The sequence below is a fragment of the Malaclemys terrapin genome, chromosome 1 (genome assembly GCF_027887155.1).
Source record: "Malaclemys terrapin pileata isolate rMalTer1 chromosome 1, rMalTer1.hap1, whole genome shotgun sequence".
NCBI lineage: Eukaryota > Metazoa > Chordata > Testudines > Emydidae > Malaclemys > Malaclemys terrapin.
The window spans coordinates 15290209-15304502 of NC_071505.1; the positions used below are offsets into that span (position 1 = coordinate 15290209).

The following is a 14294-nucleotide window of genomic DNA, read 5'->3' on the forward strand; positions in this document are numbered from 1 at the left end:
GGTTGGAGAGGTAGTCTGTGGCCATTTCCCCAGAATTTTAAAGAAGTTTGGGGTGCCCAAAATTGCAGCTCTGCTTTCTTTAGGAATGCTCAGTAATTGGAAGATCTTTATATTAATCTCACAGTGGAGCAGAGTTTACTGGTGCTGAATGATTTGTGCTATTCTCTTTAGAAAGAGAATGGTGGTTGCCTGATACAGGTGTCTAGTTTGTTTGCAATTTTCAAATCTTGAACTGTCTGAGTATAATTTCCTTCTTTCTGACAGGTTGGTAGTGAAATAGAAATCCTGAACCTGCAGGTCTCATCCCTCTTCAAAGAACTTCAGGAGGCCCATGCTAAATTAAAAGAAGCTGAGCTGATCCAGAAGAGGCTTCAAGAAAAGTAAGGCTCAGAAAAGGAAATGTTCTGCTGATGATCATCTTAATGTTCATAACCCCTTCCATCTGGGGAGTTTAACAAGCTTTACAAACACTAACTAGTGCTTTCAGTTCTACTTATGAAAAGCACTATATTAAAGCTAGATATTATTATTGATTAAGCCTTATGATACTTCTGAGAAGTGGGTATGTATTAATCTCATTTTACAGGTCCGGAAACAAAGGCCCAGATATCCAAAAGTATTTAGGCACCTGACTACTATTTATTTCTGTGGGAGTTAGGTGCCTAAAATACCTTTGAGGATCTAGTCCTCAGTGGCTTTCGCAAGATTTGAGATGCCACCCCGAGTCAAGCAGAGTTAGCAATAGACCATGTGAATCCTGATTACAGCCTGAGGATTTAATCCCTTCTGATGTGAAGGGGCATTTTAAAATAAATGAAATCCCTTGAAGGAAGAGATTTGCAATCTTAAGAAAAGCAGGTAAGGGCCCAATTTGAACCATTATTCACACGAGTTCTCAGCACACTTGAAAATCAGGCCACTTAATTAGGTGCATTTAAAAAAAAGTAAGAGCCTCACTTTAGGCACCCATTTTTTAAAAACTTTTAGCCACAATTCCCATCTTTTTGAGAGCATATAACCTAAGGAAAAGGGTATAGTTCAATCCCTTTATTTTCTTACAGTTGTGCATGGGGTTTTTTCTTCAGTCTCATGAAATAAGCTTTGGGGGTAAATATTAATCACAAATATAGGTTCTCTTTGTATGATACCCATCATGATGACTTCCATCAAAAAAAGGGAGATAGGAAAGATAACCACTCTCCTTCCTTTTTGTCAGGTGTCAGATACTTGAAAGAAAAAACTCTGTTACTTCAGCAGATTTGGATGAGAGGCAGCAGCACCTATATAGCATTAAAAAGCTAGAGCTTCAGGTGGAGAGCATGCAGTCAGAGCTCAAACTGGAACAAGCCAAAACAAAGGAAGAAAAGTGAGTGTGACAAGATTTTGTACTTTACAAAGATATGTAGAGGTCAGGTGGGGAGAATCTATGGTAATGTATCCAAGGAGTAATTGAATCTCAGATGTGACTGTGTGTGCACACTCCTTTCTCCCCCCCACCCCCCCACCCCCGTTAAATTGAGCTTGTAGAGATTAATCTGAACTGGATCCAGATAGCTTCCGTTTATCCAAGTTGACAATTCAAACCTCTCTCTACAGTAGGCCCAAAGTGGATCTTCACTTCCAAAGAGCCCCAACCTTTGGGGAAATCCCAGCTCTAACCTCTGACTTGTATACAGCTAGAGAAGGGCACAAGTTGTACTTTGCCATCTCAGGGACGTGTTGCTGATCTAAACAGATCCCTGCCTTCAAATATTGCGTACATTAACTTACTGTGTCCAGCCTGAGGCCAGAAACACAAACTGGCTTCCCATCTTGGCTTTTTCCTTACAAAAGGTGAAGAAATGGATACTTTGCCTAGCCTGTTACTGTATTTTACTAAATTCTTCCTATGGAGCTGCACAAACATACCCACAATGCATTTTTGAAAGACTGCACTTGGCTAGTTACCCATATGCTGTCCCCAGCGTGTAGCACGGGGCTCATCTCCCAATCAGCAGGAATTTCTGCAGGTTGGTAGTTTTGTCCAGCAGCCAGTTAATAATTTCACTTGTCTGGACTAAGTTTAATTCCCCAGGTTGCTACATAATAGGCATTTTCTTCACTTGGCTTACAAAAGAAAGTGGAAATGCAACTGAATTATTTTTTAAGGATAAATCTGAGGAACCTCCCCTCTGAGGTTACATCCAAATGATGGCTACATGTGACCAGCCATAAAACTGAACTACTCCAGTCTGATCGACATAGACACAAATTTTAGGATAGGCTCTGAGGGGCCTTGAAAATCAAGACAAGCAGTTTATGCTTGTAGATACTGAGCAAGGTCTACCAGGCATTTCAGTACCAAGGCAGATCAGTTGGATTAATTATTATAACAGGCTCTTGTGAGCAGTTCCCTAATTTGTCACTTCCTTGGACCCAAGAGCTGCAATCAGTTATATGCAGGGCTTGAAGACAGCCTTGAAGGAAAGGCTTGGGAACTGACCATTACTCTGGTGGGAACAAGACAGTACCCTGGATACTCTCAAATGTTTGTAGACATGTTCACATTGTTACTGGAAGCGCTCTGGTCATGAGCACGGTGCTCTAGAGCAGTGGTTTTCCAGCTGTGGGTTAGAACCCCAAAGTGGATCACAACCCCATTTTAATGGGGTTGCCATTACTGGCATTAGACTTGCTGGGGTCCAGGGCTAAAGCCGAAGCCCCACCACCCCGGGGCCAAAGCTGACGACTGAGGGCTTCAGACCTAAGTGGCAGGGCTCCGGTTACGGGCCCCCTGCCTGAGCTGAAGCCCCCGGCTTTGCCTCCTCCCTGCTCGGGGCAGCAGGGCTCAGGCTTTGGCATTGCCCCCGCTCCAGGGTAGCAGGGGCTTGGACAGGCTCAGGCTTTGGTCCCTTCCTGGGGTCACGTAGTAATTTTTGTTGTCCAGAGGGGGTCGTGGTGCAATAAAGTTTGAGAACTCCTGCTCTAGAGAAAGTAACCCAAATGGCCCAGATGGCACCAGGAGAATGGATGAAGTCTCATACACTCTAAGGTCAGAAGGGACCATCATGATCATCTAGTCTGGCCTCCTGCACACTGCAGGCCACAGAACCTCACCCACCCACTCCTGTAGTAGACCCCTAAACTCTGGCTGAGTTACTGAAGTTCTCAAATCATGGCTTAAAGACTTGGATATAGAGAATCCACCATTTACACTAGCTTAAACCTACAAGTGACCCATGCCTCATGCTGCAGAGGAAGGCAAAAAACCAAGCTGCTCAGAAAGAGTGAGAGAAGAGGGCATGGGAAACACCAATGCCTCCAAACTCTGCTGGGGTCAGTGTTTTGGTAAGAAGCGCCACAAATAATAGTCATAGAAGAATTAAAAACTGTTAAGAAACACTACTTCAAAAGCTTAGCTCGGTCCATTTTATTTAATGAAGAGATGTTAAAGAGGTGACTGTTCCATGGTCTATAAGCACCTACCTGGATAGTATATGGCAATTTAATCTATCAGAAAAAAGCATAATGAGATCAAATGGCTGGAAGCTGAAGATAGACAAAGTCTGACTGGAAATAAGGGACAAATTTTTAACAATGAGGGTAAGTCACCACTGGGGCAGTTTACCTAGGGACATGGCAAATTCTCCTTCACTTGAAATCTTCAAGTCCAGACTGGCTATCTTTTCAAAAGATATGCTGTATCTCTCACAGAAGCTATGGGCTTGGCGCTGAAATTATTGGGTGAGATTCTTTGGCCTGTACTACAGGAGGCCTGATTTAAGTGATCGGAATGGTCCCTTCTGGACTTGAAATCTGTGAAAAGACCAGCACCAGAGACTTTGAGAGAGGGTATGGTGAGGGATAGAAGGCTACTTTTTATCGTCAGACTGAAATACCATTTGTAAGTTGTTAGAGGTTTTTGTGTTTTTTTGTTTTGTTTTTATTTTCCTGTAAAAAAGTAAAGTCAGACTGGAGAAAATTCTGATAGTTGATAGTTAGTCCTTCAGCTTTCTGGATCGGTGTATAAACGCTGGAGATTTGCAAGTTTGACGGGGAGGAGTGATGAAAGAAATCCTAAAGTGGGAGCCAGTGGAACAATTTAACAAAATGGAAGATGATAGAAGTAGCATTTCAGATGTAATTTTTTTTCTCTTAAACAGGACAAAGTTTTCTGACTTGCAGCATACGTACAGCAAGCTTCTCCCTGAACTCAGTGATGCAATGAAAACCATTGAAGAACTAAAAAACAACGAGGTAAACTGGTTATGAAGAGAAATTGCAATGAGTTTTAGGGGAGAGAAATGAATGTGGATTGTAACAATATTGTGGCCAACGACTTCATGATTTTTCAGCTTTACCATACACCATAGCCACATAGATTTCATGGTCATTAGTAAGGACAGACCTTGACATCTCCTGCTCCAAAAACACAAACGCCACCTCCCACCACTTCAGCTAAAGATGAACCACATCTCTGCTGGGTTAGTGCTGATATCCTCTGTAGGCTGCAAGCTACAGCAATGAGACACAATTGCATACATTTCAGCAATTCTTAGTCTATCCTAACTCAAGAGTCAGAAGTTAAGCATCTAAATGTTAGTGTAATCTTAAGAAAATAAGGTCTTTGGGGCAGGGATCATCTTTTTAGTTCTTTACTTACAGTGCCTCACACAGTCAGGTCCCAATATATGACTGAGGCTCCTGGAATACATATAATAAAGTACTATACAATATATGTTGCAATAGCGGGAAGAATAGGGTTAATTAAGCCTTAGCTTTGAACTTGGTTGCTTTTCCCAGTACTTTTAACAGAGACCTTACTCTTCAGTTTAAAAAAAAAAAAAAAAAAAAAAAGGGAAGATCTTCATAGACTGCATAAAGAGATTCCTTTTGGGCTTGACACAGTGGGGACTGGTGGGAGCTGTATATCTGGGAGCTGGAAGTAGCCTTGAGCTGATGGATCTTTTTTGGGGAGGGGTGGGGGGAAATCAGGCCATTTAAATTAATTCTTCCTTGCAGTTGGCGAGAGTGGATAAGGCGGTGGTAGAGGACCTGAATAAAAAGCTAGAGCTGGCGGAGAGAGCTTTGGCTACAAAACAGCTACAGATGGATGAAATGAAGCAGACCATTGCTAAGCAGGAGGAAGACCTTGAAACCATGGCTGTCCTCCGAGCTCAGGTACGGGGTGTCCTTCAGAAAAGTCAGGGAGGCTTGGATAGTTCTCCTTCCCAGTGTTCAGAAATTGGAAGAAAAACCCTAATGGCTCAAGCAATTGCTCTGAATAATTTAAAACAGACTTACAAGAGTCCAGATATATAATTCCCTGTTTGAGTTTCCCCTATAGATCCTTGTAGAATCTGTACTTTGAATTCCCAGCTACCATTGACCTTAATGGATGGGATTTCTGGGAACTAAATGAGTCTGAGTGACACAATTTCGCACCACCAATAAAAAGTTTGGTAGTTGATATAGAACAAAAATATTCTATTTTCAATTGGCTCCCTTAATGTTAGAGTGGTGGTTTTAGTCAAATTAAATGAAGTCATCAGTGTAAAGTGTGAATAGGAAGAAGGCTGGTCTTGAACTGGAACTCTGGAGTTCTGGGACCAATTTCTGGCTCTGCCAGAGATTTTCTGTATGACCTTGGACAAGTCTCCTGCTCACTGTTGTTGCATCAGTCCTGCCTGTAAAATGGAGATGATGATGCCTGATTTCTCCCAGCCTTTCTTTGCTATTAGCTCTTTGGGTCTTGGACTACATGTTCCCATGTGTATGTGCAGCTTCTAGTACAACGGAGGCACTGATTTTGGTTGGGCTTATAGGGGCTTTTGCAATACAATAACATACTGGTTGGCTGTGTTGGCAAATGGGATTAATTTATACACTGATAGTTAGATCTGATCTAAATAGTAAATGCTGAACATGATTTTATTTTTTCTGACCAGATGGAGGTTTATTGTTCTGACTTCCATGCTGAGAGAAAAGCAAGAGAGAAGATACATGAGGAAAAAGAACAGTTGGCTGTACAGCTGACATACCTGCTACAAGAGAAACTTACTCTTGAAAATCTTGGCAGGTGAGAAACTGATTAATTCCAAACATGTTTCTGACCGAGTTGTCTGGATCATCTTGTTGTCTCTTGTGTTGGGGAGCTGGCTAGGGACTCATTAAAATCAACATTGGCTTTAATGAGTGTTTGAAGCCACAACACACCTGTGCTCCTCAATAAAGTTAAAAAAACAAACGACAACAAAAAGCTCTAGAAGCCAGAGACTTGGCTTTATAGTGAACTAGCTGATTTAAGTAAGAAATTAGCCAGATGACAGAACAGTGAGCGTGTGTGCGAGATTGATCCAAAGAACTCAAAGCACCAAAATAAATTAAGCCATATGACACCCCCTTGTGAATTATGAAAGTATTATACATACTTGAAATATACAGTTAAACTCAGTGGGTGAAACCCTGGCCCCATTGATTTCAATGGGGCCAGAATTTCACCTAAGGACTCTCTCTGTAAATTAGCTTAATCTGAAACCCCATTTGTTCAGATTTTTCAGGTCTCTTCTAAAAAGTAAGTCAATAGATATAAACTGTGTCTTAAAAGAAAACAAACCAACCATTCTTTCACTACCCAGATATCTAGTATCTGGAGAGATTTGGTAGTCTCTCACCCCAGTGGATCAGGGTCTTCTCCCTCAGTCCTTTCTACCTCTAGAGCTATTTACTTTCTGCCCTGGTTGCTCAAGGTCTTGCCTCCCAGGCCTGTCTACCTGGAGAGCTTTTATAATCTCTGCCCCTTTTGGTCAGGGTTCCCTTCCAGGCCTCTCTGCTTGGAGTTAGACTAACTGGGACAAGGAATTGTTAAAAGCTCTCCAGGTAGAGAGGACTAGGAGAGAAACCCTGAGGCACCAGGGCAGAGACTACCATGACTAGCTCTCCAGGTAGAAAGGCCTGGGAGAGAAGTGAAGAAGCAGGGCATAATTGATAGGTGTGTCACAGAGCTACTTAAGGAAGGAGCCTGATCTGGAAAAGGGTCTTTCTTCTTAGCCAAGTTGCACTTTGATCCTGGCTGGACCTTGAGCAGGTTCTGGAGCCTAGTCAGTTCATTTTGCAGCAGAAAGCACTGCTGGTCAGCTCTTGCTCCCATTTTACTGATTGAAACCACCTCTGTTCTGTTTCCTGAATCTGGGTCTCATAAGCCTTCAACCTGTTGTTTATTTCATGCCAGAGAGCATTCATCTGGTTTGGCAGGTTGTAGGGGCGCCTGGTGCCCAACCAAGAGTCCTGGCTATCAGTTGTTCTCTGAGCTCCGAGGCCCTGTGAAACAGGTTTCCCTTTGTCTGACACCTCTCGTCAGGGAACCCCGCTGTCCTCTCACTGGGCTCTTCTCCATCAGAATAATTTCAGGGCCCTGGTCCTGCCTCAGTTCCTGCGACACATTAGGTACATTCCCCATGTTCTCTTTCCTCATGACAGAGACTGGGTCTTGCCTTCAGCAAAAGAGCTGTTCAAACCCTACAACTGCTTTCTCATTTCTGTCCTGTGGGCCTCAATCCTGCTGCTTTGTCTAGCCCAGCTTTGCCAGTTATGGGGAGACCTGGGTCTATGATTGTTCTAGTACTGCCTTCCTGAGTTAGAGTTTTTCTTGGGGCAGTACCTTCTTATGTGACGCATTTCCCCGTAATAGAAACCAGTTGTCCCTGGGGTAGCCTTCCAAGCCCTAAACTGAGTCCTGATGATCCTCTGTTCCGCCTTCACTACAGCCTAAGCCTCAGCCATTTGTGGCCGGGTGTCTTGGTCAGCCTGGCCTTCACTGGTCTCGATGGCTCTTACGGCAACTGGTCTGGTCTTACAAGCAATGGTTGTAGCAGGGTAAACCCATCTCACCTTCCCCACTTGTCCATAGTACCTGCAGCTCCATGGTGGGGTCTTCCGACTCTTTCCTTTGCAGCATCTGCAGTGGCTGGGCCTGGCTGTCATGGCTGCCAAGCTCCCTGCCACGCCTGAGACTGGTGATCCTGGAGTTGCTGCTGTTAAAGTCCCTCCAGGGTTTTGCCATACTGCTGCTGGACAGCTTGCTGGGACTTTGCAGCTCCTGCAATCTGCCGCTGCTGGCCGAGAGCTCTTATCTGCTCTTCCATGATCCCGTTGTGTGCAGGGGCTGGTCTGAATAAATCAGTGTAACAGGGTTGCACTCACCTCTCACGAGCACCCCCTGACCAAGTATGTGTGCCTGCACTCTCTCTACCTGTTTTTGGTGGGCCTTTGCTGACTCAGTCCTCCATCCAAGTCGTATACAGTCCGTCTGTGAGATAAAAGCAAGGAACTGAACTCACTCTTCCCCTGCAGCGCTTATACTGGCCTGCTGGGCCCTGATTGGCTGCTTCCCACACAGCCACTCGAGGCTGCTTGGAGGACCTCTCTTCTGCCCTTTGCTCAGGCAATTGGTATTCTTTTGCTGAACAGTGCGATTAAAACTGCGATTAAGCATGATTTTTTTAAATCATGATTAATTTTTTTGAGTATATATTGTATTCCGTGTTGTAACTGAAATCAGTGTATATTATTTTTATTACAAATATTTGCACTGTAAAAATGATAAAAGAAATAGTATTTTTAATTCACCTCATACAAGTACTGTAGTGCAATCTTTGTCGTCAAATTGCAACTTACAAATGTAGGTTGTTTTTTTGTTTTGTTTTTTGTTACATAACTGCACTCAAACAAAACAGTGTAAAACTTCAGAGCCTACAAGTCCACTCAGTCCTACTTCTTGTTCAGCCAATCGCTAAAACAAACAAGTTTGTTTACATTTACAGGGGATAATGCAGCCCTCTTCTTATTTACAGTGTCGCCAGAAAGTGAGAACAGGCATTTACATGGCACTTTTGTAGCTGGAATTGCAAGGTATTTACGTGCCAGATATGCTAAACATTGGTATGCCTCTTCATGCTTCGGCCACCATTCCAGAGCACATGCTTCCATGTTGATGTCGCTCGTTAAAAAAATGTGTTAATTAAATTTGTGACTGAACTCCGTGGGGAAGAATTGTATGTCCCCTGCTCTGTTTTACCCACCTTCTGCCATATATTTCATGTTATAACATTCTCGGATGATGACCCAGCACATGTTTTTCATTTTAAGAACACTTCCAATGCAGATTTCACAAAACACAAAGATGGTACCAATGTGAGATTTCTAAAGATACCTACAGCACTCGACCCAAGGTTTAAGAATCTGAAGTGCCTTCCAAAATCTGAGCAGGATGAGGTATGGAGCATGCTTTCAGAAGTCTTAAAAGAGCAACACTCTGCTGCAGAAGCTACAGAACCCGAACCACCAAAAAGGAAAATCAACCTACTGCTGGTGGCATCTGACTCAGATAATGAAAATGAACATGCGTCGGACCACACTGCTTTGGATGGTTATCGAGCAGAACCTGTCACCAGCATGGATGTATGTCCCCTGGAATGGTGGTTGAAGCATGAAGGGACATATGAATCTTTAGTGCATCTGGCACATAAATATCTTGCGATGCTGGCTACAACAGTGCCATGAGAACGCCTGTTCTCACTTTCAGGTGATCTTGTAAACAAGAAGCAGGCAGCATTATCTCCTGCAAATGTAAACAAACTTGTTTGTCTGTGTGATGGGCTGAACAAGAAGTAGGACTGTGTGGACTTGCAGGCTCTACAATTTTACACTGTTTTATTTTTGAATGCAGTTGTTGTTGTTGTTGTTGTTTTTTACATAATTCTACATTTGTAAGCTCAACTTTCATGATAGAGATTGCACTACAGTACTTGTATTAGGTGAATTGAAAAATACTATTTCTTTTGTTTTTACAGTGCAAATACTTGTAATAAAAATAAATATAAAGTGAGCACTGTACACTTTGTATTCTGTGTTGTAATTGAAATCAGTATATTTGAAAATGTAGAAAATATCCAAAAATATTTAAATAAATGGTATTATATTATTTAACAGTGCAATTAATCACGACCAATTTTTTAATCGCTTTTTTAATCAACTTATCGCCCTGCTGATAAGTTATTCATGCATTTGACAGTATCTGTGTTGGCAATACAATCGAAGAGTTGAAAATTTGAAACCAAATTCTCTCTGCAAACATTTCATGTAATTGCACTCTGCTGTGTTCAGAACACTGAAGACAAATAGACATAAGAATGTTTAGATATTGAGGCCAGAAGGAACCATCATCATCTAGTCTGACCTCCTGTACATCACAGGACACAGAACCTCACCCCCACTCCCTACTTCAGTAATTCAGCCAGAGATTACAGGCCTATTACAGAAGTCCTCAAATCTTGATTTAAAGACTTCAAGTTACAGAGAATCCACCATTTACTCTAGTTCAAACCAGCAAGTGACCTGTGACCAACGCTGCAGAGAAAGGCAAAAAACCCCAGAGTTTCTGCCAATCTGACCTTGGGGGAATTCCTTCCTGACCCCAAATATGGCAATCCTTTAGACACTGAGCATATGGGCAAGCTCCACCATCCAGACAACTAGGAAAGAATTCTCTATAGTAACTCAGAGTGTAGTGTCCCATCTCTGGCTGTTGGAGATATTTGCCAATAGCAGTCGCGGATTGGTCATATGGCATTGTAAGCAATCTTATCATACCATCCCCTCCATAAACTTATCAAGCTAAGTCTTAAAGTCAGTTAGGTTTTTTGCCCCCATTGTTCCCCTTGGAAGGCTGTTCCAGAACTTCACTCCTCTGAGAGATAGAAACCTTTGTCTAATTTCAAGCCTAAACTTATTGCCGGCCAATTTATATCCATTTGTTCTTGAGCCAAGACTGGACCTTAACTTAAACAACTCCTCTCCCTCCCTGGTGTTTATCCCTCATATGTATTTAGAGAGCAATCATATCTCATCTCATCCTTTGGTTAGGCTAAACAAGCCAAGGTCCATAAGTCTTCTCTCATAAGATTCCTCTGATCATGCTAGTAGCCCTTCTTCTGCACCTGTTCCAGTTTGAATTCATCTTTCTTCAACATGAGAGACCAGAATTTTACATAGTATTTCAGATGAGGTATCACCAGTGCCAGGTCCAATCTTACTAATGCTTCCCTATCACTACTGGAAATACCTCACCTGAGGCATCCTAGAATTGCATGAGCCTTTTTCAGGGCCACATCACATTGGTGGCTTATAGTCATCCTGTGATAGACCTTGGTGCATTGGTTGTTTTCCTCCTCTGTTGTTTACAACTTAAGTCCCCAACTTATAGCAGAAATGCTTGTTAGTCCCTAAGTGAATGACCTTGCACTTTTCACTTTTACATTTCACCCTATTTCTATTACTCCCGTTTTCAAAGTCATCCAAATCTCCTTATATGATGATCTGGTCCTCTCACTATTGACATTACCTCCCAGCTTTGTTCCCCTGCAGACTTTATTAGTACACTTCCACTTTTTGTGCCAGGTCATAAATTAAAATATAAAATAAGATTTGTCCCAAGACAGATCCTTCACTAGTAACCTCCCTCCAGCCTGGCAGTTCACCTTTCAGCATAACCGATTGTAGACTCCCCATTTCCTTACCCACCTTTCAATTCTCGTATTAATCCCCATCTTCTCCAAGACATGTAGCCCAAAATATTTTCCTGTATAACTTTGTCTTTTAACACTTACAGTTGTGCATTAAATGATTTGAGTCCTTAGAATGTTCCAAAGGACAGAGTTCTCAGCACTTGTCCCAGGGCAGAAACTTCTGTGTTGATGCCATATACTACTTTAAAATTGTTCCCTTCAGCAGTTCGTATCAAACAGTCCTTCTGCTTTCCCTATTGTTTGAGGTTAGACTAGATTTCTCTTCCTACCAGGCTTTGTGTGTGTGCTTGAAAATGAGCACCCTCTTAACTTCTTTAATCTCTGCAGAAACTCTTTGGTGGAAATGCAGAATCGTCACGGAGCCAGAGAATCAGTGGATCAAGATCATTCACCTCATCTTGTACAAAGAGGTAAATAGAAGATAATTGTTATGGGATCAAATCCTGGGCCTGGCCCTGCTGTCCCCAGTATAAGCCAGCTTCGCATTGCTGCCAGGCCAGTCAAGAAGCACAATACTGAGCACTCTCAGGACTGCTCTGTCTTAGCCCAGCAGCCTGCAGGGCCTTTTTGTAATTGAAGATGGGCCAGCAATTGCAACTCCCTAGCTACAGTCCACAGGCCTATCAATCTGGCATCTTTTGCCAGCACTAAAGTCACATTTTCACAAAAGAGTGAAAATCTAGTTTAACACAGTTTTAATTCTCTTTCTCTGCAGGAACTGATCCTCAGGACTGGCGGCAGCAGCAGAGGAATATTCCAGTACATTCCTGTCCCAAGTGTGGAGAAATTCTACCTGACATGGACACGCTTCAGATCCACGTTATGGACTGTATCATCTGAATGCTGATCTCCAACTCTTCATAAATGGAAATTTTTACCTGCCAAGCAAATGCATCCTTTCCCTCTAGAATAGGACCTGATCCTACTCCCCAGGAAGTTTTACAGGGTTTTTTCCACTGATTTCATTGACAACAGGGCAACACCACTTTTTTTTTTAGCATTTCCATTTGCTTTAGGGAAGAGAGAATTTTCATTTTGTAAAATAAGTTGCTAATTCACGGAACTCCACATATATCTGCTGCGGTGGAATCTTTTAATCATCCTCTAACAACAAGCTCCACTTCTCATAGTTTATGATCACTCAGAGCAGAGAATGATTCACAGTATCTGGCTGAATTAATGCAGTCAAAAGAGAAACAAGATAGATACAGCTGATCAGTTTATACATGAGAGATGAAGTAGTTTCAGGCTTAATCAGGAAGCTAACTCATATTTGAGAAGCTTTTAATAAAATGGAATAGTTTTGTATTCATTACACACTTGAAATGAATCCTGCTTTTGCGCTGAATAGCAGTTTTATTGAATTCCCTGTAACCAGGCTAATCTGATGTTAGATTATTGATACTGTAGTTTGTGTACTCTCTGCTTTAACCAGATGTGGGCAAAGTGTAAGATTAAACTGGTTGGGTCTGAAATATGTAGCTGCTGCTATAAAACCGAATGACTTTAATATAGAACAATTCACAGTTTAAAGAAGCTATCTTTACTCCTCTCATTGTAATAAATTCACCTGAACTTGTACAGTAGATCTCAAAATATTTTGCTGGAAACAGGTATGGTGGATGTAACTTAATCATTTAGGAGAGTTCATTGAGTTTCATGTTTACGAGAAAAATAAATCTGTTGCAAAACACAAGAACCAACTTTGCAACTTGTGCATATTTTAGATCTTCATTATATTCTGGATTGGCTTTTCGTCCATATGTATTTCCAGTAGGAAACTGTGTTGGGCTAGGTCTTTTGATGCTCTCTTTGCTAATATAATACCAAATCTAAAAATTATCACCATCTTCCTTGGGATTGTGGTGGGATTCCAGCTCAGCCCCTCAATCGGCTGCTCTTGTTGAATTACCATTGAAATCTAGAATGCAACATCTACTGTGACAGCAAAGAAAGAAAGAGAAAGAAAGCCGCAGGATCATACATCAAATAATGTGAAGGACTGCTGGAATGAGGATTGTAACAGGAAAAAAATGGAAATTATATTGAGCTTGATCCTGTACTCATTATTCAGATGAAAGTCCCACTGACTTCAAATGGGATTTCTCCCCAAGTAAGAACTGCAGGATTAGAGCGCTGTCTGGACACCTGATTGAATTGTTAAATCTATTGCTATAAACTACCAGTCCCCGAACTTGGACCATACTTGGTAAATGAGCACCAATGATAAACATGCATGCGATGCAAAAGGAATGTAATTTGTTTGCAAACAATTGATACCCAAAATTCAAAACTATGGGATATGAGAAATTGGCAGAGATGGGAGGCCAAAAGATTGTTGCAAAATCGATGCAGGTACATGGAAAAACTTTGAACACCCCCAATGAGGTCCCCACACCCCATCCTCTTGCTGTTTATGTAAAGGAGGTGTTAATTTATTGCTTGCATTCAGCCGCTATGAATGGCAGATCCCTAGCCCCTATTGGAATGGCTCTGGCTTGGTCATTACATTGTGTGTAGAGCTCTGTGCAGATACAAAATTTGTATCCATATCCAATCCATGAACATGGTCCACAGATATAAAGCAGAGATTCACAGATTTGCAGGGCTCTATTTGTGTGAGTGTTCCAGATATGTGTTGCTTGAAATTGGTGGGTTGCACAAAATCGTACTTCCAGCTCCAAACATTAGTAAGACAGGACACTAATGACCTCTCACAGAGATAGCTAA

At 42.0% G+C, this 14294-nt stretch overlaps 1 protein-coding gene across 2 annotated transcripts in view; it reads left to right on the forward strand.

The window, feature by feature from the left end:
• OPTN (optineurin) overlaps positions 1 to 13285 on the forward strand; it is a 36443-nt gene extending 23158 nt beyond the window's left edge. For both annotated transcript variants that reach the window (XM_054016669.1, XM_054016660.1), the window contains exons 8-14: positions 265 to 380; positions 1217 to 1366; positions 4143 to 4236; positions 5002 to 5160; positions 5928 to 6058; positions 11892 to 11974; positions 12280 to 13285. In XM_054016669.1, the coding sequence (XP_053872644.1) occupies positions 265 to 380; positions 1217 to 1366; positions 4143 to 4236; positions 5002 to 5160; positions 5928 to 6058; positions 11892 to 11974; positions 12280 to 12404 (858 nt within the window). In that variant the 3' untranslated portion in view covers positions 12405 to 13285. The remainder of the gene's footprint in view (positions 1 to 264; positions 381 to 1216; positions 1367 to 4142; positions 4237 to 5001; positions 5161 to 5927; positions 6059 to 11891; positions 11975 to 12279) is intronic.
• Positions 13286 to 14294: the final 1009 nt, after the last annotated feature.